Source organism: Salminus brasiliensis, chromosome 1 (assembly GCF_030463535.1).
Source record: "Salminus brasiliensis chromosome 1, fSalBra1.hap2, whole genome shotgun sequence".
NCBI classification, from domain to species: Eukaryota; Metazoa; Chordata; class Actinopteri; order Characiformes; family Bryconidae; genus Salminus; species Salminus brasiliensis.
This window is the reverse complement of record NC_132878.1, coordinates 85,928,249-85,946,066: the sequence shown is the minus strand read 5'-3', so window position 1 is coordinate 85,946,066 and position 17,818 is coordinate 85,928,249. Positions and strand designations below refer to the sequence as shown.

Genomic DNA, 17,818 nt, shown 5'->3' with positions numbered 1-17,818 from the left:
ACTCTAGAATTAATAAGTAGATTTACCCCAATGATTACATGCATGTGTGCATTATATATATAGTGCTTGTATTAGTAGTTATTGTAATATTAGTAACTGGATTACCTTCATATAATATGAAGGTATTATATGAATAATGAAGGTATTCATATAATATGAATATTTGGACTTTTTGTTTGTTCGTTACTTTGTTTACCTTTACAATGTCATGCTTTAGAAAATCAGTAAAAGACCTAAAGCAACATCCAGGTGCTCAGAAATAAAATAAAACCAGGTTGTCCTTGAACTTTAATGATCAATCAATTAAACTTTGTTTTTTTATTGTTGGACAAGCATTTATTAAAAAGAAAAAATCTATATGATTGGATAAGTTGAAGGCGGCATAGTGGCGCCCTGGGGTTGTGGGTTCAATCCTCACTCCTGTTGCTGTCTGGGTGGAGTTTGGTGTGTTCTCCCCATGTTCATGTGGGTTTCCTCCAGGTACAAAAAACACACATGGTGAGTAAAATGGCTGTGCTAAATTGCCCCTAGGTAACTGGATATGATTTATTATAGTATGTAACTTTGTGGTACCCTTCAATGGACTGTGTAACACCCAATAATTCTGGCTAGGCTCCTGACCCACCACAACCCTGACCAGGAAGAAATGGATAGAAAGATGAATTTAGGGATAAGTTGTCAATTGGACTTGTTCCACTGCATCCCACAGGTGAACAGCAGATTCATATCAGTCTGTCCACAAGACGCTATTAAATTAACTATATATTTAACAATAAAACACAACACGTTGGATCAGGTATTTCGCCAAAGTCCAAGTCTGGGTTTTCCTGTGTCCATTGTAGGTGCTTTTGACTGTGGACAGGGGTTAGCATTGGCTACGCAGCCCTACATGTGGTAGACTGTTATGCACTGTGTGTTGTGGCCCAATTCGTCTTGTTACCATCATATGAATCCAGTGCAAAGACCAGTAAGGGAGAAATTATTAAAACAGGTCAAAAGAATTCAAGAAAAAAAACTGGTGTTGATGTTGCAGTTTTTTAAACTAGAAAGGGATTCAATACAAATATGGTTCATTTAATCATATAATACGTTGATAACTAGATGAGGTTGTGGTGTTTTAGGGTTAATGAGCTTTCTGAACATAAAAAATATCCATGTAAAAACACAACTACTGCGTCCATAACCAGTAACACTTTACAAATGATTGTGGCAAATTATTTCTATATCTCTGAGTTAAATTTTGAATGAACCTACAAAAAATGCACATAAAAGGGTATCATGAGTGATGCTGACTGTCTTTCTGAATTTGTGTGTTACAGCAAGTTAGTTGCTTGATTTGGGATCTCTAAATTTAATCTGAACATAACACTGATCTGTGATCCCTCACATAAATAAATAAATCTCTATTTTTCTATTTGATTATTATTTACAATATTTTAGGTTGGACGATATATTAAAGTTGACATTTTTCCATCAAATTAAGACCTCTGTATCTTTAGAACAATTAATTGCTGCATAAAATACATTTCAAATAAACAAGGTTAATGCAAAAGATGCATCTACAGAATGTAAAAAATAAGTTAGCTATTCTTAAGATAGAAAATATTAACTAAATGAATTCAGCAAAAGTCTAGGCAAGTACTCTAACTTGTGTATTAATAATGTTATCGTGTGGCTTGAACTTTAACTAAGGGAAAATATTTTCCAAGAAAATTTCACCATTAATTCAACTGACGTTTTTCCTGGCTTCTAAGATACATGAGTGCCCTTTGCTCCAGACATTCCTACACCTGGTGTTTTCTCACCTACAATGCATAGCTGAATGGAATCATCCTTTTTGTATACATTTCTAATGAATTTGGGTTCAAATGGAATGAAAAAAGTAGAAATCAGAACATTTTAAGGCTGAATTCCTCTATTAAGCTTACATTGAGATGACTGCTGTGTCATAATCAGACCCATACACAAAGATAAACCTTTGGAGTGCTTACAATCTTGTCAGGGTCAAGAAAGGGGGACATACAGACACTTTAAATGTTAGTAAAATTAAGAGTTAGTAAAAATTGGCAAAAATTAGAGTTATTTTATTACTGCTGTTATTTTGTCTGCTACTGTCTGCTGGTGTGGCTCAGTCACTACATGGTAAAATTGGTCATTTTTAAACAGATGAAAATAATACAATGTGTCTTAAAGCATTATACATAATATATTTAAACTTTTCTGTAGACAAAATTCATAATTCCTTTTTATAGAAAAACAAATGATTGTTAGTTACTGTTTTAAAATTCAGTCTTTCACCAGTTTGGGTGGTATTAACATGCTGCTTTGACCTGCAAATAAAGAAGTGTGTGAAAATAACAGTTGCATCGTTATCATTTTTAGTAGAAGGTTATCTGGAAAAAAGCTTGCGTGACAAGCTGTGGCTTGTATATAAAAGGGAGGTTTTGTGAACTCTCATGAAACAGCATCATTCAGCCACTATGAGGTCACTTGTCTTCCTTGTGCTCCTTGGAGCTGCTTGTGAGTATTGCATCTATTTACCACATCAGATACCACCACTATGGCATCCAAGAAATATTGTGTTGTAGGACAATATCTTGCACTCCTGTATAAACTGGCAGTGGTGGCTCAGTATTTAGAAGGCTGGGTTGATCCCAGGGTTGTGAGCTTGATTCCCAGGTCCGCTACTATTGGGCCACTGTTGGGCACTTGAGCAAGGCCCCTAACCTTTCTGCTCTGAGGGTACTGTCACATGACTGATCCTGGCTGTCTAAGCTGGGGAATGCAAAAGAGAAGGATTTCATTGTACTAGAAATTTCTGACAATAAAGGCAAATTATTATCAACAGAATCTCAAACCAATGCAGACTGTGATTTCTCAAAATTGTGTTTTTCTGTGCAGTCGCTCTGGAGGATGACAAGATTGTTGGAGGTTATGAGTGTACACCCTACTCCAAGCCCTGGCAGGTGTCTCTGAACGTTGGCTATCACTTCTGTGGTGGCTCTCTGGTGAGCGAGAACTGGGTTGTGTCTGCTGCTCACTGCTACAAATCGTAAGTCAAATAACTAATGATTAGTCAAGCAGTCGTTATGAATTTGTACTTATTTATTTATTGATTGATTAAAGTTTAGTCTAACGCCACATTTTTGCTTCCCTCTAGTCAAATTGAAGTCCGTTTGGGAGAGCACAACATCCAGGTTAACGAGGGTACTGAGCAGTTCATCTCATCTTCTCGCGTCATTAGAAACCCCAACTACAGCTCCTGGACTCTTGACAGTGACATTATGCTGATCAGGCTGAGACAGCCTGCCAGCTTGAATGGGTATGTGAACCCTGTGTCCCTGCCCAAGAGCTGTGCTTCTGCTGGCACCATGTGCACAGTCTCTGGCTGGGGAAACACCATGAGCTCCAGTGAGTATAAGATTGTGGGAAAAGGTCAGCCAGTCCCTGAAGTTTGTACTTAGCAGTTCTCTGCAGTTTCTGCTCACAAGCATCTTTCTCCCCTCTGTTATCACTGTATTCCCATGTAGCTGCTGACCGCAACAAGCTGCAGTGTCTGGAAATCCCCATCCTGTCCACCACCGACTGTGAAAACTCCTACCCTGGCATGATCACAAACACCATGTTCTGTGCTGGCTACCTGGAGGGAGGCAAGGACTCTTGCCAGGTGCGCTGAACAGGGACACTGAACATGAATTAAGAAATTAATATGTGGAAATAAGAAAAAAAGAACATTCCTTTCTTTCTCAGGGTGACTCTGGTGGCCCTGTAGTGTGCAATGATGAACTGCAAGGCGTTGTGTCCTGGGGCTACGGCTGTGCCGAGCAGAACCACCCTGGTGTCTACGCCAAGGTAAAGCCAAATCGTCTATCTATAGCATGTATAATATGGATTACAAATGAAATATATGTCACTGTCACATCTATCCACTGTCTATTTGTATTTTGTCAAAATTGCATGACAAACATATTCATAGAAATGCTCCAAAATGTTTTTTTTATTACATAAGTAAATAAACAAGATGATATGCCTGATACGCTGCAGTTCCTGTTGATAAATGCAGTTCTATAAAATCTAGAGCCTAAAGAATTTTCTTTTAACAACTTTTTCTTCCTCTAGGTCTGCATGTTTACCACCTGGATTGCTAACACAATGGCCAGCTATTAAAATTGCTCCAGAACCCTCATAGAAGGCAACACCATCAACCGAAGCTCAACATAACAACTGAGATGCTTTGAAAGAAAAAATAAATATTCTTAAAATGAATAAAAGTCTATCATTCGACTCTTTGTTTATCAATCCTATTTCAAAAAATTCTAAACAGTTGAACTGTTTGAAACTGACTGACAGTGAATACATCATCTTTTTTCATATCCAGAATTGTTTCAAATGAATGAACAGCATATTGGAATAAAACGCTTCATATCCTGTGGCATGGAAACATTTGGCCATTGCCTGGGCCCATTCCTCCCTTACCTCTGGTCACCCCGGAGGTTCCAGTTACTCTGAAACCTTATTTTAACAATCAGCAACAGGGTCCTCTAAAAATCTGCCTACCACTCTGAGCATGTATTATATATATAAAAGCCAACAAAACAGGAGACTCTGGCCGATTCTGTATCTGCATCCTTGCCTGTGCTTGTGTTCCAGGGTTCTTGTGAAACGTCATCAGTTGCAGCCCAAGTACTGTTTCATTTAAAAAAGTTCACATCTAGCCAAGTACAGTCCAAATATCCTGATGTGTTCTTGTTTCGCCTGTGTTATTGGGGACGTATCAGGACATGACTTGTGTAGACTTGGCACAGCTAAATATTCCAGAATGAGCTACACAACTTGCTGCAGTTTCAATTGCACAGTGGTTTAGGGCCGTTTAAAGACTACTGATGTTTGAACCAAATAACCAAATCCTACTCAAACCCCTTACAATTAGTTCCTGTCGCTTTGGAGAAACTCTGTGGGGCCATCACCTACACTAAGTTAAACCTTTGGAGTGCTTACACTCTCATCAGGGTCAAGAAAGGGGGACAAATGGAAGACTGCATTTCTCACCACTGGGGGGCACTATGAGTACATAGTCATGTAAATTGGATTGTGTAATGCCCCATCCGTTTTCCAAGCATTCATCCATGGAACGGACCTTTAGAGATTAGTTAGGTCGATTTATTATTGCTTACACTGACGACATTTTAATGTACTCTCCTGATCTTAACACATATATTCAACATGTATGTCAAGTATTAACCTGTTTGCTGGAGAATCAGATGTTTGTTAAAGGTGAAAATTGTGACTTCCAGACTTACAGCTGTCTTATCTCAATATTGCAGTATCATATAAGTAAACCCCTGCAGAGAGAAACTATGGAATAGATGAAAGTGAACTTCTAGCAGTGAAGCCACCCATTGTGGTTCTTGCTCCCATTAGATGAGACATTGATGTGGACATAGATTAACTTAATGAACAGTCTACACCATCAGAACAGCGTCCCTCAAATAAGTTTGTTCCCTTATCTTTTAGTGATCGGTTGATTACCTGGGCCTGTTCCTCACTTACCTCAGGTAACCCTCAGGTAAGGGGCAGTGGTGGCTCAGCGGTTAGAGTGCCGGGATATCGAGAACAGGGTTGTGGGTTTGATTCCCGGGCTCGGCAAGCTGCCACTGTTGGGCCCTTGAGCAAGGCCCTTTACCCTCTCTGCTCCCCGGGCGCTGGAGTTGGCTGCCCACCGCTCTGTGTGTGTTCACTACCAGATGGGTTAAATGCAGAGGACACATTTTGCAGACACTGTACAGTGACAAATATGTGCCTTTTAATCTCGTACTTATCAGCATCTAGTAATTACTGGTGGGTCAGTATGCTTGCAGACATTCATCAGTTTGTTGCCTCATGTTCCCTCTATTCTTAATGTAAGACCCATTGTACCCATCCTGGTGATAAGCTGGTGATAAGCTCATGCCAGTGTCTATACCATCTCATCCCTGAGCTCAAATCACTATGGATTTGATCACTGATTTACCTGTGTCACAATGAAATACTGTTACACTCACTGAATCGTTTTTCTAAATGAGGTTTATTCCATTTCCCCAAATGCCCACAAACTGCATTGTCATGGTCACCCTCTTATCTCTCGGCTGTCCTTAGCACTTTGGGGGGCAGGGGGGATGGGATACTGCCATACCACCATGTTCTCCCTCCATAACCAGTGTTTTCCTTGTTTGCCATATTGTGTACTGATCACTGTTTCTTCTACTGTTATCTGATTTCTGTTTTTGCACTTTTACATTTGTTTACTTTGTTGGTTGACTCTCTGTTTTTTTTTTATCTTAGATTAGTCTATGTCTTTCTGATTTAGTCCCATGTCTGCTCAGTTAGCTTTGCTCATTGAACTTTTGTTTGTTGCCTGCACTATTACCTCCACCCTTACTCCATATATTTAAGTATTCTTAACATTTTACATACACAAGCCCCTGGTTTAACTTTAAGGAAGTCATCAGAAGAAAACATTTTCCTGCATCTATGGTAATAGATGCTTTCAAAGGTATGTGGACTAATAAAGTTAAAATAAAGTTACAATTTTGGCCATAATTATCAATAATATTTTTTTTAGGAAAATACAGTACAGAATTACATTAAACGAACACCTGAGCAGCTTCTACTGCAGGATAATGACCCTGAACACATCTTAAAATGCACAATGGATTGGAAAGATTCAAGCTGAATTTTAATGGGGGAAATGTAGTTCAAAATGTTTAGTCTAGTTGTAATAAAATGTCATGTTAATAGGTTTATGCTGAAAATCAGTCATGTACCAGTTAAATGAGCCACCTGTAAGAAATGTTCAGCAAATAATGAAGTGTGTGAGAATAACAGGTGCATCATTATCATCTTTAGTGGAAAGTTCTCTGAAAATAGCTTTTTTTGGACCAGTGGCATATCACAAGGGCGTGGCAAGCTGTGGCTTGTGAATAAAAGGGAGGAATCATGAACCTTTTGAAACTCTTGCATCATACAGCCACTATGAGGTCACTTGTCTTCCTTGTGCTCCTTGGAGCTGCTTGTGAGTATGGCATCTGTTTACTAATGGCATCTTCAAAAATGTTCTGTTTGGGAAACCCCAGTTGTATATTCCCACACTTCTGACTCCAGACTTGCTTGTTTTTCTGTGCAGTCGCTCTGGAGGATGACAAGATTGTTGGAGGTTATGAGTGTACACCCTACTCCAAGCCCTGGCAGGTGTCTCTGAACGTTGGCTATCACTTCTGTGGTGGCTCTCTGGTGAGCGAGAACTGGGTTGTGTCTGCTGCTCACTGCTACAAATCGTAAGTCATATAACTAATGATTAGTCAAGCAGTCGTTATGAATTTGTACTTATTTATTTATTGATTGATTAAAGTTCAGTCTAACGCCACATTTTTGCTTCCCTCTAGTCAAATTGAAGTCCGTTTGGGTGAGCACAACATCCAGGTTAACGAGGGTACTGAGCAGTTCATCTCATCTTCTCGCGTCATTAGAAACCCCAACTACAACTCCTGGACTCTTGACAGTGACATTATGCTGATCAAGCTGAGACAGCCTGCCAGCTTGAATGGGTATGTGAACCCTGTGTCCCTGCCCAAGAGCTGTGCTTCTGCTGGCACCATGTGCACAGTCTCTGGCTGGGGAAACACCATGAGCTCCAGTGAGTATAAGATTGTGGGAAAAGGTCAGCCAGTCCCTGAAGTTTGTACTTAGCAGTTCTCTGCAGTTTCTGCTCACAAGCATCTTTCTCCCCTCTGTTATCACTGTATTTCCATGTAGCTGCTGACCGCAACAAGCTGCAGTGTCTGGAAATCCCCATCCTGTCCACCACCGACTGTGAAAACTCCTACCCTGGCATGATCACAAACACCATGTTCTGTGCTGGCTACCTGGAGGGAGGCAAGGACTCTTGCCAGGTACAACTGAACATGGGAACACTATACCATTTTTGAAAATAAGAAAACCTGCAATCGTTGGTTGTAGGTTGAGTATAATGGCACTGCAATTAGAAGGTTTTCATCTTTCTCTCTCAGGGTGACTCTGGTGGCCCTGTAGTGTGCAACAGTGAACTTCAGGGTGTTGTGTCCTGGGGCTATGGCTGTGCAGAGCAGAACCACCCTGGTGTCTACGCCAAGGTAAAGCCAAATCTTATGATCTGCTAAATATATCTTTACCCTTTTACCCAGTCAATTAACTTACTAATAATATGTCTCATAAGCTGCAGTTCAAGTTGTTAAATGCAGTTCTTTAAAATGAGCCTAAAGAATTGAGAGTTTTTTCTGTAAACAACTTGTTTTTCCTCCAGGTCTGCATGTTCACCACCTGGATTGCTGACACAATGGCCAGCTATTAAGACTGCTCCAGAACCCTCATAGAAGGCAAGGGTGTCAACTGAAGCTCAACATAACAACTGAGATGCTTTAAGATTTAAAAATAAATATTTCTGAGAAATCATTTGACTCTTCATTCAGCAAATTAGCAAACATATTATAAAAATGTCTAAACAGTTAACCCCTTTGTCCTTCCTGAGTTTTATGACCTAAGGATTACTAATTGCTAATTACATGCAAAGCAATACAGACTGACTGAGTTGTTTGTAAGTGATAACAGTTGGGGGAAAAGCCAGGAATCACTGTGGTTCAGAGTAGTTTAAAAGATTCACTGACTACACTGAGACAAACACAGTTCTCACCAAAACTAGTGAACTCTGTTACACTATGTTATACAATCACATTGAAACATATAATATTTATATGCACCAATATTTAAATTATGTTAATTTCATATAAAAGTTAAATTCATACTATCAGGAAATTCTCACATTTGTTGAGTTTAACTGAGATTATATGGTTCTGATCAAAGCACTAACCACAATAAACCACACTGTAAAAAATATTTGAGCATTAAATATTGATAACATGAGTTTCTGAGTTTCAACTAACCCTTTTATGTACATTTACATTTACTGCATTTAGCAGAAGCTCTTATCCGGAGCGACTTACAAAAATGCTTTGCTATTTACTCAAGAAAAACCTCAGCTAGTTTGAATAAACTACAAATTCAAAGAAACCTCTAAGTTTAGACACAAGTCAATATGGAGACCATAGTACTTTACAATTCACCTATTAACTAAGGTGGATATTTGGAATGAGTCAAATGAATTTAACACTGTGAATTATGGTTATGCCACATATCCCTCAATAGGTTTAGGGTAGTTGAATATGTGAGATCATTTTCCAGATCTTTGAGTTGAATTGACTTATAATATTAAAGTTATAATCTTTGAGTACAACTTACACCTTTCCCATTGGCTCCTGGCATTATCTATTTGCATACTGGGCATGTCTTTCCCTCTTGACTCACCATCAGTTTGTATTAATTCCACACAGACTACCTTCTCTTATGTATTCTGTTACATTCTATAAAAAGGCAGATTAAGATAAGTCAAGAGTAAATTCAAGCCAAAACAAGCTAACAAAACCCATGTTCAGAGGTCATCTGTATTTTATACTTGCATTGCTAAGTTGAAATTACTTGTACTCTATGTACTTGCAGAGAGCAAAGTCCAAAGACAAACTAGACTATAGATTATGAGTTGAGGTAAACAGTAATTCCAAGTTTTTTTAAGCAAAAGGTGGTTAAATTTTGGAAAAAGGTTGAATGTACTTTATTGGTCAGGTTATGTCTCACATCAACATTAAATGTGTTAAACTTAGTAACTGGACTGTAACAAATTTCAATCAACTGTTTCTTTATTTTCTAAATGAATAATTGTCAGTTTCAGCAAGTTAATGTAATTCGAGTCAGAGTTCCAAGAGTGATACCACAAGAATGATATCAGCTCACCGACAGCTTTGGGAGGACATGCACCAAGATTTATTTCCAGTGTAATTGCGGTGCATTTATTTAACATCTTTAACTTCCATCTTTTGATGCATCATCTGTGTCTTATGCACACTGAACTTAACCAGCTTTAGTTTAAAAAACATGGAATAACTGTTACTTTAACTTATACCAGTCTAGTTTGGCTTTGGACTCTTTGGACTACATAGTACATGTTTCATCTTAGCAATGCAAGTTTAAAACGCAGATGAACATGAGTTTGTTCACTTGTTCCAATTTATGCTTTTCATTGACTTACAATTAAGAAACCTTTGGCGTTACTTTTTGAGTCAAGTTAAAACATTCAGTGTTTTAAATGATCAATTATAGTTAAAACAACAAACACACATTCTGAAGCGTCTCATTGTTAGTTCCTTGAATGAAATAATAATGCATGTCAGTCAAACTCATAGTCACACTCAGCATCGCAGCCTTCAAAACTGAGGCCAAGGAATATACCATCATATAGAATGTAACGAAATACCTAAGAGAAGGTAGCCGGTGGGGAACGGCTACATGCTGTTGGAAGGGGGGAAGACACGGCCAGTATGCAAATAGATAGTGCCAGGAGGTGTGAGTTTTACTCAAAGAGGTTGCATTGCACAGTATCACTTAACTCAAAGATTCTAAGTTCTAAGATCTGGAAATCAGACCTTCACAAATATTGATCACAAATATTCAACTTATTCAAACCAGTTGAGTAATATGTGAGATATATCCAAATCACAGACATGACCATAACTCAGTGTCAAATTCCTTAGATTCATTCTGAATTTCCACCTTAGTTTAAAGGCTGAGGTCAGAAGGTCAGAAGTTTTCATGCATTTATTAAGGGCATGAATACCATGGCAATGTTGGGCTTTTAGTGATTTCTTTGAACTGTTCTATTTCTGGGGGTGAATGAGAGACAACATACATCTGTAACAGAAAAAAGCATTTGGTGCATACAACTTCATTTTTGGGGTGGTTCTGAATCTTTGCTAATCTAAACAATAAAACATTCCTCTAGGAGGCTTTTTCTTTGTCCATGTGGTCAGCTGCAATTTTTATTCGAGCTTAAAGGTGTTAGTTTTGCAGAAAGGGTTTCTTACTTGGACTTGGACGCCTCTCAGTCCATAGTGATGTAAAACTCACCAGTAACACTGGGGTTCCAGCAGCTTCAGGTTCATTGCAGGTCTGTACTTTGGTGGTTTATGGATTTTTCCTGACCATCTGAACCAATTTCCTCTCAGCTGAGAGTGACAGTTTGGGTCTTCATCCTAACTGTGGCTACATCTCCCAAGCGTACAAATGGGTGAACTGATGATCTGGGAATCTGCAGTTGTTTAAAATGGCTTCAAGAAACATTCTTGACTTGACGTGTAAATCTACGATCCTCTTTTACAGACTTGTACTTTCCCATTGTACTACTACCTTGTTAGTTATTCCAATGCGTGCTGTCAAACAAACCCTTTAATGTGGGCACCGAGAAGCTACCAGCCAATTATGATCAATCATTATCACTAGAAGTTAAGAGGCCTTGGTCTTAGCACATTAAGCCACTGGCACTACTGAATTAATAAATTAAATGGATGCACATATATTTTGGACCCTGTGTGTATAATTGTGACCCTGGGTTGATTTCAGAAATCAACTAAATGTGTTTTATTGAAATGACATTAGAAATGAGATTTGAGATTCCTCTTAGAGACAAATCGTTAGTTTCTTATATAAGTATATTACAGACTTCCAGATCATGAGTATTAAATATACATATGGCTTGAGTCTGTTTTATAACAGTCTATGGTTCCATGCGTCTTTTGCAAAAGAATTCCATTGATCTTTTATTATTAAACTGAAATCTAAAATCTAATCCAAAAGGACCAAACACGCTTCTGTCTGTTATAAAAACTGGCTTAGGGGGTGAGAAGACCATCAGCTGCTGAGAGCTTGGCAGTGCTCTAGCTGGAAAACTCACCCAAGGTTATACAGATTACAGGTTATCAGAGTAACAACTGGAACCCACTAGCCCTGTCACACAACATGCTGTTCTGTCTATCCAATAGTTCAATAATTATGGGTTAAGTCCTAAATTCATGAATGGTAGAATTTTTATTACCAGGTCTTCACTTTGGGTATTTAGTGTGTGTTTTAAATAAGACTGAATCAGCTGAATCAGTTTCTTTGAAATTATAGGTCAGCATGTTCAAAATAGCAATGATTCCTAATACAGTAAAATGTACTACAAGAGCATGTAGTAGTGATGGAATGTATACTATTGTTCTGTAAAAGATGGGTGAGATGTTTTTTGTGCAATGTTGCATTTAAATGTAGATACATGTGACCAAAAGACTACATTTAATGTGATAAATTAAGGAATTTAAACTAACTTTTTAACAGTTAGTGTATTCGTTCATACAAAAGTAGTGGTTTTAAGTCACAGTGTTCATTAACCAATTACCAAAGATCTCTTCATGAAAGTCTATTATTGTTTATAGTTAGCATCCAACACCTGGATGTTAAATCAGGTGAGCTGGTGATGGAATCAAACAAATCCATGCTCTGGCTGGACCTTAGCTACCTTTTTCAGCATGAGGAAGTCTTGTTCATTTTTATTGTATTTATGTTTATCTGCATCTGTTCTGATTTGTGCTCAGGCAAGCTGAGATAATATGCACCGACGGAAATGTCTCATATATCAGAAAATTTGTATATGGTCATTGATAGATTAACTGTTCATGGGATTGTCACTGCAAGTTGAATAATTATATTTCACAGAGGCTAAAACACATTACATTTCAGTAACATGATGGAATATTGATGGAATATGGAGTTTTCTACTGATTTCTGCAAAAAGTAAGGGGTTAATCATTTACACACAACTTATCTTGCTTTAGATTATCTTTAGGTACTGACTGTTGATTGGTCTATTTGGTACTGCCAGCCTGCATATATATGGCTGAAGAAGTGAGGTATGCATCGAAGGTGATCATACAGCCATCATGAGGTCTCTGGTCCTGCTCTTGCTTGTGGGAGCTGCTTGTAAGTACAAGTTTTATTACCAGCATCAAGATAATTGACTTATTTAACAGTCCATCATAGCATACTTTACTTTTGCTCTGTGCAGTCGCCCTGGAGGATGACAAAATTGTCGGAGGTTACGAGTGCACACCCCACTCCCAGCCCTGGCAAGTGTCTCTGAACGTTGGCTATCACTTCTGTGGTGGCTCTCTGGTGAATGAGAACTGGGTTGTGTCTGCTGCTCACTGCTACCAATCGTAAGTGATTTAAGTGAGCAGTTTTTTTTAAATATTGTAAATATTTGGTAGCTCTTTGTGAACCTTAATACTGTTTTAATTCCTTCTCAAGTCACATTGAGTCCCGTCTGGGAGAGCACAACATCCAGGTTAACGAGGGCACTGAGCAGAACATTGCCTCCAGCAAGGTCATTAGACACCCTGCCTATAACTCCTGGACCATTGACAACGACATCATGCTGATTAAGTTGAGCAGTCCTGCCCGCTTAGACAAGTACGTGCAGCCTGTGGCCTTGCCCACAAGCTGTGCCCCTGCTGGCACCATGTGCAGAGTCTCTGGCTGGGGAAACACCATGAGCTCCAGTGAGTACATGTCCAGTGAGCAGATGCTGAAATGCAAATTACCCCTTAAAATCTCATTCATCAGTAAATGTCCAATATTTTTATGTATACTCCTAAAAATAACGGTGCTACAAGGGGCTTCAGCAAAGCTTTAGAAGAACCATGTTTAAAGGCTTAAAGAATCTTCAGTTGATGTAAACCTTCCTTTGTTTTTTTGTGGCATTGCTCAAAGGACCCTTTGTGGCATCTTTAGTTTTAAGAGTGTAGTTAGTGAATAATAAGTCTAGCCTTAAAATGCAGGCATACAAAGAAGTATAAAGGGTTTACGGTTAAAAATGTTAGAGGGGATTTAAGACATTTTAATCTGAGGTGTTGAATGTGAGCCCAATTACTTGCACAAAAAATGCACACTGATCAGCTTGAAACTTATAGGACACCTATTTGCTGTAGCCACTTTTACAGTAAACATAAAGACAATAGTTGACTTAAATGTGGTAAGTGGTTGCATAATTCACTATTCTGATGTTCATTTTACTAAATTCACCACATGTGAAATTCTGACATGGGAAAGATATAAAGTTATAGAGTTATAAATCAACACTATATCCCAACTTAGAAGAGCCATTAATAAGTGGTTGTGTAGCATAGTGGATAACAATCTTGCCCTCACTGTGGCAGACTGGCATTCAATTCTTCAGCCAGACAAGCCCACCATGCTTGGAAAGCCTTCTAACACTAGAATTACAATCTGTTTAACATGATTTAAATGTTAGTCATTCTGAATAATATAATCAGACAAAAGCCATAAATGCACTCAGTAAACATCTCCTGGCTAAACAAGATGTTTAGTTAGGTTGCCATGTGTTAGCTAAGCTAGTCTTGCTAACCACCAGTCATAGTAGACTCACAACTTCAGACTGGACCTTCTACTCCTCTGGTCATTACATATTGGGGCAGTAGTGGCTCAGCGGTTAGAGCGCCGGGATTTCGATAACAGGGTTGTGGGTTCGATTCCCGGGCTCGGCAAGCTGCCGCTGTTGGGCCCTTGAGCAAGGCCCTTTACCCTCTCTGCTCCCCGGGCGCTGGAGTTGGCTGCCCACCGCTCTGGGTGTGTGTGTGTGTGTGTACTCACTGCCCCTAACACATGTGTGTGAGTGTGTGTTCACTACCAGATGGGTTAAATGCAGAGGACACATTTCACTGTACATTGTACACCGTACAGTGACAAATACGTGCACCTTTAATTAATATTGGAAGCTTTACATATTAGTATTGATCAGTTTTCCATTCCCTTTTTGTTGTAGTTATGACACAACTGTCTGTGCTCTATGTTACATTTTCTTACATACACACTGTTTGGGTCACGTTTGCAGCAGCTGACCGCAACAAGCTGCAGTGCCTGGAGATCCCCATTATCTCCACCAATGATTGCAACAACTCCTACCCTGGCATGATCACTGATTCCATGTTCTGCGCTGGCTACCTGGAGGGAGGCAAGGACTCTTGCCAGGTACGCTGTGAAACCTAAGCAGAAGAACTGTCTCTGTCTCTGTCTCTAAATAAGCGAAAGCATTTACATGACTGAGTTTGCCTTTTCTACTCACATTTATTACTTTACTACTGAATTTTTTAGTTTACTAATGAATTTCTTTACTACTGAATTAGTTTACTTTACTACTGACGTTTTGCAAAAAAGCATGTTTTTATTCACTTAAAGCATTACTTCTTAGACTTCTGATATCAAATTTACTATATATATATATATATATATATATATATATATATATATATATATATATATATATATATATATTACAGATTAATATGACATATTAGGTAATATTAGGTAAAAAAAAAAAAAAAAACTAAATGTGGCTCCTTTTGTATCCAAGGGTGACTCTGGTGGTCCTGTGGTGTGCAATGGTGAGCTGCAGGGTGTTGTGTCTTGGGGCTATGGCTGTGCTGAGAAGAACCACCCTGGTGTTTACGCCAAGGTACTGTAACCACTGTAACTGGTTATGGACTCATTTTTAGTAGTCTTAAGTTAACTGTAAGTTCTAATTGACCTTCTTTCTCAAAGAGTGTGCTGGTTCTCATTTGGTCAGTCAGTTTTCTACAAAGATACCAATTTTGCTGAATATTAATCTATACACTTAATCTATACACAGAACATTGCTTTGCATTTGTTCTCTTTGCTTTTCCAGGTTTGCAAGTTCACCAGCTGGCTTCAGCAGACCATGGCCAGCAACTAAATGGGTAAAAACATGAAAAAAGGCCAAAACATGCCACCTTCAGCACACTCACAGTGTAAAACTCTCTAACATCCGTCACCAGCCAGTTGGAGAACAACGTAAAATAAAATGAAAAAACACATTCAATTCAAGTCCTTGAGTTTCTTCCTTTGCCACTCTGGATCTTTTAGTTGGTGATGTGTTTTCAGAAAGACAATTTACTGGTCACAAGTTAAATGGTTTTATTCAAGTTAAAGTCAGCCCTTCTTAAAATAAATCAGGTCAAAATAACAGTTCAGATGAAAAAAGCAATATTTGATCACAAACTGCATTTCACAAACACCTCTACCCTGTTTCTTCTCCTGCTTTGTGAGCATGAGCGTCAATGTTAGGCAGCTGTTTAAAGAAGCCCAGGGCTGCTGATTGTTGGAACAAGGTCAAAATATTTTTTATTCATATTTATATAGCATTTTCTAACAATTACTGTGGACAAGCCATTAGCTTAATAAGCCGTTTAAGGTCTGATACTTTGGTAAGTTATGTTCAAACGTTTTCATGGTGCTCCTTTCCCCCTTTTTAGTCTAAAGTTGCACAAAACAAAAATAATATGCTAAATGTTTCATCTTTAATGTTGTGCCAGGTAGAAAGGTTTTGACCAGGGGTGCTTAAACATTTTGGAGGCGCTTGTACAAATATGACTCGGCTTATGCACGTTTTGTGGTTCTTGCGAGAGGTCTCACACAGCTCCACCAAAGTCCTATAGTGTATATATTAGCGTTCTGGCCTGGAGTAACAATGATAGAGATGTCAGTCATTATATTTTTCTCCATTAAGTCAGCGGAGCATCAACATGACGTTAAAATGATACATAATGTTACTTTAAATTAATTACTTAAGTATTGTTGTAATTATTAATTAAGGTACAAATATGAAGAGCAGATTTTCCACTGTTAACTACATTAAACAGCAGGGTAAGAGTGTAGACTGAAGCTAATCTATGAGCTGCATTAGAAAGAGTATCAGTTAAAATGCATTTAAGATGCTGACCTCCAGAGGGAGACACAGAACATCTACTCTTATAAGTGTAACTTACTTGTGATCTAAAAGTGTTTATTGAGTGTCCACACTGTCAATTATGACAGCAGTAATCTCAAAACAACAATGATGTTTGTCAGCAGGAAACTTTCTAGATCCGGGGAATCCTAAAAGTACATGAAAACCACTTTCTGTATAAAGATGTTTTGTCATGAAGAGCAACACTTGGAAGTTAAAGCAACATTATGTAGCATTTCTACCTTAAAATAACATGCACAAGACCTCTTCTAAAAACTGTTGTATAACGCTGCATAAAGGAATATTACTCTGTTCTGTATCTCACAGCTTGTCCAGAAATGCATGTGTAAAGCAGGTCCTGCATGGGGAGCCCAAAGTGCGATTTGCTACTTTATTGCAGTGAAATAAAAGTTTACACCCAGGAACCAGAAACAGTTCCACACTTTTAGACGATACCAGATTCGCGGATCAGGTAGCCAGTAGCAATCTGTGCTGCCCACACGATAAAGAGCTAATGTTAGTTAGACATTTGAATGCGACAGCGGTGTCCTGTTATGCAGGAGGGTGGTTCAGTACAGATTAGCTTACGTTAACTAGCCATCCAGACACCTGCTTCACTAACTGTTATAGCTATATATATATTACATCAGGCATAAATTAAGCCAATAAGCTCAGGATGTCTTAACACTGGTTGATGCCACTTGGTCTCGTTTTAAGGCAGATAAGTAAACAGTCAGGGCTGGCTACCCAAAGTCACTCACTTGCTGCAATATCTACGCTGGGTAAACATGCTAACTCATTACTAGCATTAACCTGCTAGCCAGCCTGGAGTATAGGCAGCAACACCACCATTGCGAACTTGGCACTGTTGCTAATCAATCCGCATCCCCACACATGATTGGCACAAATTGGGCTAATTGGGTAACAACACCATTTACTGTCAGACTCACATAATCAGCTCCTTACGAGTAAACCTCTAGTGATTCATTTTAACTAGTCCTTAGCAGGTTTTAAAATAAAGTAAATAACCTCAGATGAACTGATGTGTAAAACCATAGAATT

The 17,818-nt window shown here is 38.7% G+C and overlaps 2 protein-coding genes across 2 annotated transcripts; both read left to right on the top strand.

Annotated features, from left to right (window-relative positions):
• The first annotated feature begins 2,473 nt into the window (after positions 1–2,473).
• Positions 2,474–4,284, top strand: LOC140565688 (trypsin-2-like). Its single transcript, XM_072691735.1, has 6 exons — positions 2,474–2,520; positions 2,902–3,052; positions 3,161–3,411; positions 3,531–3,667; positions 3,751–3,852; positions 4,120–4,284. The coding sequence occupies exons 1-6, from the start codon at positions 2,481–2,483 to the stop codon at positions 4,165–4,167; spliced, it is 729 nt and encodes a 242-aa protein (XP_072547836.1). The 5' UTR covers positions 2,474–2,480; the 3' UTR covers positions 4,168–4,284.
• A 2,720-nt stretch (positions 4,285–7,004) lies between these two features.
• LOC140556133 (uncharacterized) lies at positions 7,005–15,850 on the top strand. The gene is made up of 13 exons (XM_072679738.1): positions 7,005–7,051; positions 7,163–7,313; positions 7,422–7,672; positions 7,792–7,928; positions 8,046–8,147; positions 8,318–8,353; positions 11,127–11,188; positions 12,839–12,915; positions 13,001–13,151; positions 13,243–13,493; positions 14,846–14,982; positions 15,365–15,466; positions 15,677–15,850. The coding sequence occupies exons 1-13, from the start codon at positions 7,012–7,014 to the stop codon at positions 15,722–15,724; spliced, it is 1,545 nt and encodes a 514-aa protein (XP_072535839.1). The 5' UTR covers positions 7,005–7,011; the 3' UTR covers positions 15,725–15,850.
• Positions 15,851–17,818: the final 1,968 nt, after the last annotated feature.